At 44.4% G+C, this 12,512-nt stretch overlaps 1 protein-coding gene across 3 annotated transcripts in view; it reads right to left on the bottom strand.

Moving 5' to 3' along the window:
• Positions 1-330: 330 nt before the first annotated feature.
• Positions 331-12,512, bottom strand: part of SGPP2 (sphingosine-1-phosphate phosphatase 2) — an 84,194-nt gene continuing 72,012 nt past the window's right edge. For 2 of the 3 annotated variants that reach the window (XM_036319099.1, XM_036319100.1), the window contains one exon: positions 331-4,367. In XM_036319099.1, the coding sequence (XP_036174992.1) occupies positions 3,816-4,367 (552 nt within the window). In that variant the 3' untranslated portion in view covers positions 331-3,815. The remainder of the gene's footprint in view (positions 4,368-12,512) is intronic. The other variant, XR_004969250.1, reaches the window with a different exon arrangement.

The following is a 12,512-nucleotide window of genomic DNA, read 5'->3' as shown; positions in this document are numbered from 1 at the left end:
TAGTGCACTCTGTGAAAACCCTTTGGTTAACTAGCAACACCTGTAACATTTACCTTTCAACACAGTGACATTTATGTGAAAATAAGGCATAAGGGTGCTCTTAGTATCAAGGAGTTAGAGGGTATGTCAGCATGCAAACACACCACTTGCTGCCGATCACATCTGTGACCTCTGAGACACGCCACCAACACTTGCCTGTGATTGAATTATGATAATTATCTAGCCTGCTGTATATCTTTGTCCCCTCTAACTTAGTCCAATGAACCCTGAGAAAAAAAGTTTAGGGGGGAAAAAAATCTAAGGAAGCAGAAACTTTTTTAAAGCACTAAGTCATGATCAAATAAAAGATTTTATTTTTTAAAGGATACATTTACATATCGACACATAAGCAAGACATCAGAAACTTCCAAAATAGAAAGCAGAGCCTGAACCACCACAGGCTTCGGTGACACTTGGGAGTCATCGGTCGCCTACTTGGGAGAGAAAATCCCACATTTCAGTGCGACCACCTGGCATGCTGTAGAGTGAGTTCAGCCTTCCTCATTGGGGTTTCAGTTCAGGGGTCTCTTCTATGTCTCCCTCTTCCGTGTATTCTGTTATGGTAGAGGTTTGAGCGAAACCTGCATGAAAGGACCACTGTTTAGAGTGATGGTTAGAGAATGGATGGTTACAGAGTAGTGGTGGGTGGGGAGCAGGAAGGAAAGGGGGATAATTTCCCACCTGGCTCCTGAGGCCAATGATCCTGAGGGCTTTGGGGTCCCAGGTAGCAGACAGGTTCCAAATGCAGGGTTGGCCACACCCCAGATCTTCAGCTTCTATTGGATACCACTGTGAGCTAGATTTTAAAGTTCCTTTTTAGTTTGATGGTAGTTGTATTTTTCAAATTTCTGCATCCTATTGAATTTTCTGAATTGCTTTCTTTTTTAAAAATATCATTTTTAAAGTTCTCAATCTTCAAGATTCCAGATCAAGAGGGGCTTTGGACCAAGGCTGAGGGCAAACCAGCAGGGGGCAGTCTTTCCCCAGAGAGAAAATCTCAATGCCTTACCATAGATCAAGGCAAACTCTGATGGGCATGTGTGGGTGTGAGACTTAAGTGTGAGCAATGGAGGGAGAGGGTTAGCAAAGCAGGAGCTCAAAAACTCAGCGTGGCCTCATCCATACATACTCTTGACTCTCCAGGAGCTGTGATAAGACACTTGAAAAAGTGACAATACCCAACCCCTGGCCATTCTTTAATGTGCTGTGGCTCAATCCAAACTGTGCACACACAGCCTTAAATACACCAGTATAACTCATGGGCCTTCGTACTGTTGGCACTTAACACAGAAGAAACAGGCAGTAAAAATTTTACATGCACATGAATGAATTGCCAACGCCACTGCTGTGACAACAAATGATACAAGTGGCAAAGGCTGATCCTTGTCAGATGGCCTCAGAAAGATCAACTGAAATCAGTTTGCATAATTATCCAGTTGGGTTTTTTGAGGGCAGAGGGTGGTGGAGTTATAGGAAAGTGCCTCATCCATTGCACTGGGAGTGCCTGTTAGCGGGACTCTCCCCAGTACTGTCCCCCCAATCATGGAGCAGCTCCAATCAATTTGATGTAAAAATAGTCAGAATAGTCAAATGGCAGCCATTTTCATTCTGCCTTCTAACTATAAAAAATATGAGAAGAACTAGAGGCCCGGTGCACAAAAATTTGTGCACTGGCAGGGGGTAGGAGGGAGGTGAGGGAGTAGGGGGGTGTCCCTCAGCCGGACCTGTGCCCTCTCACAGTCTGGGACCCTTCAGGAGATAACCACCTGCTGGCTTAGGCCAGCTCCCTGGGTGGCAGATGGCAGGCCCGGATCCTGCGCTGGGTCACAGACAGCAGGCCCTCTGCCGCGCTGCCCCACCCCGCCGCACATGGCAGGCCTGGCGGGTGGCGGGGCGCGGGGCAGGGGGATCGTGATCTACCGCGCCCCACCCTGCCGGCCGCCGGGCTGCGCACACAGACGGTGGGCAGGCGGCTTCTGGGGTCGCACACGGGTGCCTGGATGGCGGCTCGCGCTGGTGGCTCATGCTGTCCAGCCCTGCCTGCAGTATACAAATTAGCCACCATCTTTGTTGGCGGTTAATTTGCATATCGTGCTGATTAGCCAATGGGAGGCGTAGCGAAGGTATGGTCAATTACCATGTTCTATTATTAGATAGGATTTGAAGGAATAGTCAGAATAGTCAAATGGCAGCCATTTTTATTCTACTTTCTAACTATGAAAAATGTGAGAAGAATCTGAAGGAAAAACAGGATGTTTTACTAAAAATTATTCTCAGGACACTGGAGCAGCAAGTCAAATACAGAAAGTCATTCTAGCAACGAGGCCAGGGGACCTATTGGAGAGAGGAACGAAGGAGGTTTCTGTTTTCATGCTGGATTCAGAGGCGAGGAGCCTAACTTTCCACAGGCTCATTGTCCCCGCAGAGTGAGCACAGCAAAGCTTGTTGGGATCCTAAGTCACTGCTTCTATGGCCCAGGCACTGGAGCGCAAAACAAACTTCGTTAACTACAGGTATACTCATTTTTGAGAAAATTGTGGCTACTTGTTCCTTACTCCTAACAAATGGAGAGGAGCCCTGTGAGAGAGCCTGTGGTGCTTGCGTAATGGTCACCTTCCTGGTCTCCTGAGGACACACCCTCGGTGTGAAGGCTGTTGTGTTTGGTTGGCTTGTTTTCCCAAAAGAGGCTGATATTATTCTTGCATTAATTACCCTTAAAATTGCCAAGAGATAAGAGGCGGGAAGATGAAAAGGGGGGCCCTGATTCTATTTAGTAGATGAGAAATACAGATTCACAGAAAGTAACAGAAATGGAGAGGCCATGTCAGGATGAGGCAATGTCCTGAGGGTGAGTTCCTCATGTCAGGCTCCTGGGAGGAGTATGTTCTCTGTCCCCCCACTGGTCCACCTTTACATGTCGATGAAAGTTTGTAAGAAGCAAAAAAAGCTGCGGGTGGCCAGGTGCACATCCCCAGTCACTCTGAAGCAGGAGAGAGCAGGGCACTCGGAGAAGCACAGCTGTGCCTGCTTTAATGAAGGTTAAGCCCTCCTGCCTGGAGCGGTGGGAGCAGCCAGCTGCTTCCTTGGGTCAGGAGGCAGTGATGGCACCTGGAATCCCACAAAATGTACAAACGAGGAGGAGCAGATCCCTGTCTCAATATTCACGCCTACAAAGATGGGGATGCGTGAGGGGAGCAGGCCCTTGCCTAGGACCTCACAGCTCTGTGCCCGCCCTTCAGGGCATCACAGTGAGGTCTGCAGCACTCTTACCACCCAAGCGGGCAGCCCGATTTGATCATACTGACAATAAAGTCACCCTAAGGAATGTCCTTCCACAGGGTGCCTCCCGGACCAAAGATCCCACTTGGGAAGTGAGACTCGCTACTGGGCTGGGTCATAACTGGGAAGAGCACTCCACCTCCAGTCGCCAGACCTACCATCTCTCCAGAGCCCAGTGGGGCCTGTGGTTGTTCCTAAATCACCCACTATTCCTGCCAGCCCCTGACTTGGTCTAGAGTCCCAGCTAGCAGACAGGGTGGGGGCCTTCAAAGAACCTGATAGTGGGTTTAGTCTGGCGTGACCCTTCCAGACTAGAGGCTCCTACGAGACAGCTTCCCTTTCACACAGCACTGGCATTTAGCATGGGTATCAGCAAAACAGACATATGACTTAAAGGGTTTTTTTCAAAATAAAATGTGTTTTCAAGACTTGTCCACCCAACAGCTTTCCTACGTCTTGGCTCTTGTCCAAAGGGCTAATCTCCAAGTGCCTGAGGCTCAGAGCAATCCCAGAAACCTGTGCAGCATGGGCACAACGGTGGTGGCACAGATGCCAACCGACGTGTAGGTGACAAACTTGTAAGGCACTTCGATCTCCAGCCTCCGCCGGGCTTCCTTGTTCCTGGTGACCACCTTGAACCAGGAGTATAAGACTTGCAGCGAGAGATTCTGGACAACTTGACGAACCAGGAGGATCAACACAATCCCCACCATAAATTTGGTCAGACCCAGAACCAACATGCCAGCGGTGAGCGGGGGGATGTGCTGGATGACAGGCAGAGCCTCTGTGGGCTCGGCCATGAGCTGGAAAAAATGGTTGATCCAGAACCCGATGGTCACCCCAGCCCCGGCGGCCATGATGGTGGTGGTGTCCGCCCTGGTGGGGCTGTAGTACTCAGACACGGGGTAATTGTAACACAAGAAGAACGGCACCACGATGGCACACACGGGGAAGAGGGGGCTGGCCGAGTCCAGGCGGTCGATGAGGGTCCAGGCGGGGTAGGTGAGGACAATGAGGACCGCGGTGATCAGGATGCCGCCCAGCACATCCTGCGGGGAGAGAAAAGCTAGTGAGTGCTTCCCTGTGTGCGGGCAAACTTTGGAGTCAAATATGGTTAACACGACCCTTAAAATGCACAATTTTTACATAGTTTTATTTTTTAATATGTTTGAAAAATGGAAAGTGGTAAAATGGTAGGAAAGATACAATAATCACGCTATTCACATTATGCATTTTCTTCCAGTGTTTCTGTCTTTTGGAAGAAATTCTGTGTTTGTTTTCTTAATGCATAGCTTTGATCACATTGTTCCTTCAATCTGCTATTATTTTTTATTTAAATTTATGACAAGCACTGCCATGGTCTTCACAGAGGTGGCACCATCCTCCTCTGGTGGCCGGGCTGCAGCTGCAGCTGGAGGGGGAAGGAGCCACAGTCACACAGCAGCAGCCACTCCTTGTTACCTACAGGGCTGTTTACCGGGGGTGGTTTGAGGAGTCGTTTTGGCTGTGGTGGTACCAAAGCTCCACCAGGACACCAACTCACTGAGTGGCTGTGAGTTTTTCTTTTTCCTTTAGCATTCACATTGCAAACTTCATTAGAAGATGAGGTCAATGTAATTAATGGACGAATACGTCTAAGCCAGAATAAGGAGCTTGCTATGGTTTTGTTATAGTTTCATGTGGATTATTTTGAGAGCTTACAGTTGAAAATTGTAAAACGTTTCCCCCAGCGCATTGGAAAATCTGGAAGATGCCAGAAAGTAATACATATGCATTGTAGATAATCTGGGAAACATCGAAAAGTGTAAGAAAAAAGTAGATCCTTCATCATTTCTCTTGGAATTCTTGGAAGGAGATGTTCCTTCTTCTTTTGAGCACTGTTCCCTGTGGATTTATACCCTCTTATTTAGCAGACTTTTAATATTTCCACTACCTAGAGCCAACCTTGGCTATATTCTGGCATCTTACTTTCATATGTATATATATATAATAGAGTTCTAAAGGATTGGTCTTTCATTTTATAACAACCTCATTATTTCTCTTGCTTAGTTCCTAATGACATCTTGAACAAGAGGTGAGAATTAAACCTTAGGAAAAATCACTGAGGCTACAGTAAATTTCAGGATGAGTGGGCCTGAAATTCTGTAATTCAAGAGGGAACGAGGCTAGTGTGTGTGGATCTTGGTGATCCTTTGGGGCTGGAGAATAGAGAGCAAACACAGGTCGGAGACACTTCAGACAAGACCCTGAAGTCCGATCCACTCCATAAGGACTGCATGTGGGAGCAAAGGGAGCCGCTGAAGTAGCTCTCACTGGGTACCAGCTAAGGAGACTTTCACCTTTAAAGGATCATTCTGACCTCAGTGAGGAGAACAGATGGGGGAGACCGCCTGCCTCCTCAGAGGAAGCCTCGTGGCCCCACTGTCTCCACATGGCACCTGGGCTTCACCTGCTCTTTCTTCTGCCACCATCTTTCTCCTCAATGATCCTCATGGTCTCCTTTCCCATGATTCCTTTCCCCATGCCTATTCATATGCACTGATGTTGACTTATTTTTGAAAAAAGGAAAAGTCCTTCATTTAAGCATCCTGGTTACCAAAATTAAGTCACACTTTCGGATTAAATGTTCTGCACCAGTTGCCTCCACTTCCTCAATGTGAAACACAAGTGCTGTTTAAATTCCTAGACTTAGAATACACCATTTTCAAAGGCCACTCAGACACTTGGTGGTTGTTTTTTTCAGCATCTATGTCTTTGACCAAAGAGCCTCATATTTTCCCTTGGGAATCCATGAGGTTCTGGGAAATTATGGAATTGGAGCACATGACCTAGGTAGGCCAATCAGTGCACTGTATCTCCTAGTGGCAGTGATCAGTAGAGGAGTGGTTACGTGACCCAGGCTAGCCCAATTGGAATGAGTTGTAGGGCTTTGACTTGGAATTCTTGGAAGGAGACAGTCTTTCTTCTTCTGAACACTGTGACCTGTGGATTTACACCCTTTTATTTAGCAGACCTTTAATATTCAGTTTTTATTAATGTTACCCTGCACCAGCCTAGCTCTTCTCTGACCCTTAAGAAGTCTCTCCTTTAGATCTTTCTCCTGTTTCCACATCCTAAACATGGGCATTTCCATAGATTCTGTCTTTAAGCCTTGCGTGTTTTCTCCTCTGAAGAGTTAGTATGGGCCTACCTTCCATTATCTGTCAGTGTGACTCTCACACCCATGTCTTCAGGTGTCTCTCGCAAACTTTAGTCCTGCACTTGTTAACAGAATGCTAGACATTTTAAAAAATATGTTTTTATTGATTTTATAGAGAGGAAGGGAGAGGCATAGAGAGAGAGAAACATCAATGAGAGAGAAATGTCATTGATCAGCTGCCTCCTGCAGGATCCCTCACAGGGGATTGAGCCTGCAACCAGGGCATGTGTCCTGACCAGGAATCAAACTGATGATCTCTTGGTTGCTGGGCTGATGTTCAATAGCTGAGCTACATTGGCCGGGCCAGAATGCTAGACATTTTCACCCAGAGGCCCCATGAGCCCCACAAACCAACTTGTCTGAAATAAAAATCACCCACAAACAGAAAAATGAGTAAAGGAAGTGAGCAGTCTATAGAAAAGGACTATGGACACCCCTTAAACAGATGGAAATGTATCTAAACTTACCCATAAAGAGATTTATGGTGAGGATAAATTAACACTTATATTCACACAAAAATTGGACATGAATATTTAAGCAGTTCTATTAATAATCACCAAAACCTGGAAACAACCACAATGTCATTCAGGGGTGAATAGGTAAACTGTGCTACAATCATACAACGGACTATTTCTCAGCAATAAAAAGCAACCAACTACAGATGCAGCAACAGCTTGAAATCTCCAGGAAATTACGCAGAGAGGAAAAAAACTATCTCTCAGGGCTACATACTATATGGTTCTATTTGTATGAAATTCTCTAAAAGATGTACCTATAGTGATGGAGATGGGATCAGTAGTTGCCAGTGTCCAAAAGTGGGGGGAGTGTGTGACTACAAAGGGATAGCATGAGGGAGTTTTTTTGGGGTGATGGAACTATTTTGTATTGTGGGTGTGTCTACCCAAACCTATGTGTATTAGAATCCACAGAACTATACACCCCAAACAGTCAATTCCACTGTTAATTTTTTTAAAAAATTACAAATTACATTTCAAACAAAAATTAAGAAGCTAGTGATCTCTTTCTTTGGCACTGAGTAACACTTCTGAGTGAACCGGTGCTGAGCGTAAAGTAGTGTGCTGGACTCTGAGGTTCCCAACGTGTCCCCTCCTCACCCCCACCCCGTGCTGAGAATGTGCCCCTCGCCCACCATCGTTAACAATAATCTGCAGGTGTGACAACATCCTGTTGATGAAACAGGAGAGGGGAAAAGGGACTCTGTCTATTAATCATATGAATGCAAAATGGCACAACCCTTATAGGGAGGAACTTGGCGATATTTTTTTAAAATTACAAGTTCATTTAACCTCTGACCCAGAATCTCACTCTGGAACTGGACCACACGGATACACCTGCCCACATCTGAAATGAGGCATTTACAAGCTGCCAGCTGTAGTTTGCTTATAACGGCAAGAGACTGGAAACACCCAGTTCCACCTGTAGGAACCAGTTCAATCTGCCCATGGCACGCTCACAGGTGGGAGCTCTGCGGCTGGAAGGAGGAGGAGGCTCGGATGTGGAATTTTAAAAAGCATGATGTAGCCCACCTGCTGTGGCTCAGTGGTTGAGCATTGCTCTATGCACCAAGAGGTCACGGGTTCGATTCCCAATCAGGGCACATACCTGGTTTCGGGCTCTATCCCCAGCAGGGGGCATGCAGGAGGCATGTTTCTTTCTCCCTCTCTCTTTCTCTCAAAATCAATAATAAAACACCCTAAGGCAATGCTGATGTGAGTCCCAATAGGAAACACTGAGAAATAGTAGCCTATCAATCAAGGGTCAGAGTCCTGCGTGCTATGGGTTGGCTTAAGCTATCATTCCAGGGTTTCTCTCACCACTTTCCAATCTGAACTTTCCACTGCAGCCACACAGCTCTACTTGCTTTGCCTAAACGTGCCTCGCGCAGTTTTATCATGAGAGCTTTGCATTCCTTTTATGTGCAGCGCACTTGAACCCTCTCTATCAAAACCTTATCAATTCACGTAAGGTTTCAGGTATCACCACAGTTGCAAATAACCTCTCCCTGAACTGCACGTGAAGGCACTTGCTCAATATCACTCAAAAGGCCCTCCCCTTATCAATTCACGTAAGGTTTCAGGTATCACCACAGTTGCAAATAACCTCTCCCTGAACTGCACGTGAAGGCACTTGCTCAATATCACTCAAAAGGCCCTTCCCTTATATTGCCTTTGCTGCAGGTCCTAAGTTCACAGGCTTTCCCCGAGTGGGTTATACCCCGGTCAGTAAAGATGAGCTCTCCTGCATGTATGCACGATTCCTCATTCCCAGCACAATGCCTAACACGCAGCAGACATTCCGTCGTCGTGACTGGAGAATTTAGTGCCCTTCTCTTATCCTGAACATCCAGAGTATTTAATATGGACTGTTCCAATACATAAAAGAAAAATTGCCTTCCCCCTCTGTCTTCCTCTGTAATTGCAGTTATCAAATTCCCAGGCATCTGGTTGGAATATTCATTCTACAACGAATTCTGTTCATCTTCAATACACCAGGAGACCAGACTATTTTGGCCCACAGATTCAGCACTTAAGCAAAAGTGCTTTTAGTCAGTGTGGCTGCTGGTGTAGTTTTTTTTCTTCTAGCCACACAGTTGGATTTTTAGCCATAAAAGGCGATAAAAAGACATTTAGGTTTTTCTGTAAGGAAAATACTTGAACCATCGCTCATGAGATTGCTAATTTGGGGCTCTAAGTTTTTAATAACAAACTATGCTAAAAGGCTTCTAAAAATAAGAACTGTAGTGCTTGAAACTTCTTGAACAGCTTTTACATGAATTTTTTTTCAAGCTACTAAATTCAGAAACCATAAAAGCTCACAATCTCCAACGTGGAATTGCATCTGCTGCTTGGTTCCTGGCAGATTTGAAGTCAGGGGGTGATTTCTTTGGAACTGCACGCCTGGTCATGCGTTTGGCACAGTGCACCAAAAATGAGATTAAAATGCGTACTGCTTTCTTATCTAATGACAGCAGGAACATTTTCCATTTGAAAAGATAATTTTCTGCAATTTTTTTGTTTTGTTTTTTTGTGTGTGTGTTTTTGTGTTTGTTTCAAAATAACCAACCATAAGTGAGATATATGGAGCATAATTCAAACTTTACACAAAGGATGACCCCAGCTTTATATGGTATATAGCTGCATGCACGGGCAAGACATCAAAAAGAAAGAAACTAAAATGTTGAGTCCTTTTTTCTCTTTGGATATTACAGGTGATGATTATCTTCTCCATGCTTTGCAGTATTCTTTAAATTTTCTAGTTAACGCCTATTGGTTTTATTATAATAAAATGTAATCAAAGAGAAGAAATCAGGATGTTAAAATCAGAATGTTTCAAAATGGACAAAAATAGAAATAACAAATTCTTATAAGTTTTCATATCATGCCAAAAATTGAAATGCCCCCAAGAATCTATATGATAATCAACACATCATTGCCCCATGATGTAACATTTAAGACAAAAGCACACAAAAGACGTTGCCAGTGCTATCCTACAGATCACATTGTTTGAAATATAATCAGTCTTTAATTCAACTTACCATTCAAGGTTCAAAGACTTTCAAATTATTTAAAAGGAAATCAAATTATTTTAAAAAAAAAAACACTAACATTTTCTAAAGATAAGATGCAGAAAGATCTACATCCCTTTGATTATTGTACCTACTTTGTCATTTTGGTTATAAAACTTAGTATTCAGATAAAAGCTTGAACATTATTATATCTCATTTCAGAGACCAACAATATAGACAAAAGTGTCAGGAAAGAATGCTAATAGAACCATCCCAAGCATTAAGACAAATGTTAGCAAATGCTTATATCAACACATAAAATAGTGATCTTAATTCTTAGCGAAAAGAACACTCCTTTTGGTAAACACCTCTAGATATTTCAACAGCAGGCCCTCACCCGGAGAACTCCCAGAATTTGTGAATTCTGACTCTACATCACAGTCCCATATGCAGTTTACAGCGACAAATTTACATTCTATCTCCAAACATCTTCCCTGAAGAATGCTTTTGAGCAACCAACACAACGCAGGATTAGCTAAGGAGAAAGAAGGGGCCCCGAACCAACCCATTCATTCAATTGTTAGGAAAGAATGCATTCAGATCTTGGAACTATTTATGCTGAAAACTCTATGATTCGGGCATCTTCCCCTCTGCTCGGTCCCCTGCTGAGAACGTGAAGGGCCCTCTCTGCTCTTGGCTGCCTTTACAGAGCGGCTAAAGCCAGGAGGGAAGTAAAAGCCAGGACCCGCTTCTTTGTAGATGCAGTGAGAGCTCTGAATTCAAGAAGACCCTGACATTAAAACAACAACAAACCACACCCACCCCCCCCCAAAAAAAACACCAAAAAACCCCTACCCCCAAACACTGTAATTATTCTAGAAAATAATTTGAAGTTATAGACCAGTCAATGTTTCCTAGTTGACACACTCCAATACTCTTTTCCATTCCAGCTCACCATTAATTGAATTTCTGAGAATAATGCAGATGAGATTCAACAGAAGCCAAATGGCAAGATGGGTGCATTGTTCTTGAAAATGAATATAGATGATTGCAGAGAGAAACATACAGGTCACATAATTAGCATATGTATAGGAGAGAAAGAGTGAATGCCTATGTTCAAAAATATTAATTTCCTATTTTTTTTAAATATATATTTTATTGATTTTTTAAAAAATATATTTTATTGATTTTTTTACAGAGAGGAAGGGAGAGAGATAGAGAGTTAGAAACATCGATGAGAGAGAAACATCGATCAGCTGCCTCCTACACATCTCCTGGAGATGTGCCCGCAACCCAGGTACATGCCCTTGACCAGAATCGAACCCGGGACCTTTCAGTCTGCGGGCCGGCGCTCTATCCACTGAGCCAAACCGGTTTCGGCTATTTTATTGATTTTTTACAGAAAGGAAGGGAGAGGGATAGAGAGTTAGAAACATCGATGAGAGAGAAATATCGACCAGCTGCCTCCTGCACACTCCCCACTGGGGATGTGCCTGTAACCAAGGTACATGCCCTTGACCTGAATCGAACCTGGGACCCTTCAGTCCCCAGGCCGACGCTCCATCCAGTGAGCAAACCGGCTAGGGCTAATTTCCTATTGAAACACACTGATGTCCACAGGGTCAGTCAGGAGCAGGAAGCACGTGGTGTGAGCGTGAGCAGCAGAATTGCCTAATACTTATGGCTATACGTGGACGCTGTCCCTGTGCCCCTCCCTTTGTGTCACGACTTCTCTGAACCACTCAGATAGCTGAGCACAAATCTAGGGCTCGGGATCACTAAGCATGGCCATCTATAGTGATAACAAGAAAGCTTTGAAAAAGACTCTTTGAAAACTCACTGAAGCTCTGGAGTAGCTATACGAGTTAGAAAAGCATGCCAGCGTTCACCTTCTGCGATTTGAGAATGAATGCCTGCTTGGAGACCGAGCATATTTAAACCTTCATTAAAAAGCATGGTGACATGCTCTGGCCGGGCAGCTCAGTTGGTTGGAGTTGCACCAAAAGATTGCGGGTTTGATCCCTGGTCAGGGCACATACCTAGGTTGTGGGTTTGATCCCTGGTCTGGCGGGGGGTGGGGGGGTGGGGAGAGTGGTGGTGAATGGGAGGCAACCAATTGATGTTTCTCCCTCTTTCCCTTCCTCTCTCTCTAAAAAATCAATTTAAAAAATATATCCTCGGTGAGGATTAAAAAAATTATGGTGTCATTAACAAAAATAGATTTCTACAAGTGTGTTATGAAGAATTATATAAAACTTGGATATATGACAAAAATATTTCAAGGTCATATGGGGGCAAAGGATTATAAAGGGAAAGTACTTTGTTCAACTCACTGTTTACTATGGATTAAAGGTCTCAGATTTAGTGAAGTGACAGCTGATAGATCTTTGTTTGGGAGAGATGCAAACAATTTCTGTTCAGTGGAAAGTATAACCCCAAAGGTTACAGTCTGTAGGACAGTAGTTTTGT

This window comes from Myotis myotis, unplaced genomic scaffold, assembly GCF_014108235.1.
Source record: "Myotis myotis isolate mMyoMyo1 unplaced genomic scaffold, mMyoMyo1.p scaffold_m19_p_8, whole genome shotgun sequence".
Taxonomy (NCBI): Eukaryota; Metazoa; Chordata; class Mammalia; order Chiroptera; family Vespertilionidae; genus Myotis; species Myotis myotis.
Note: the sequence above shows the minus strand (reverse complement) of the source record. Positions and strands in the feature narration are given on the sequence as shown.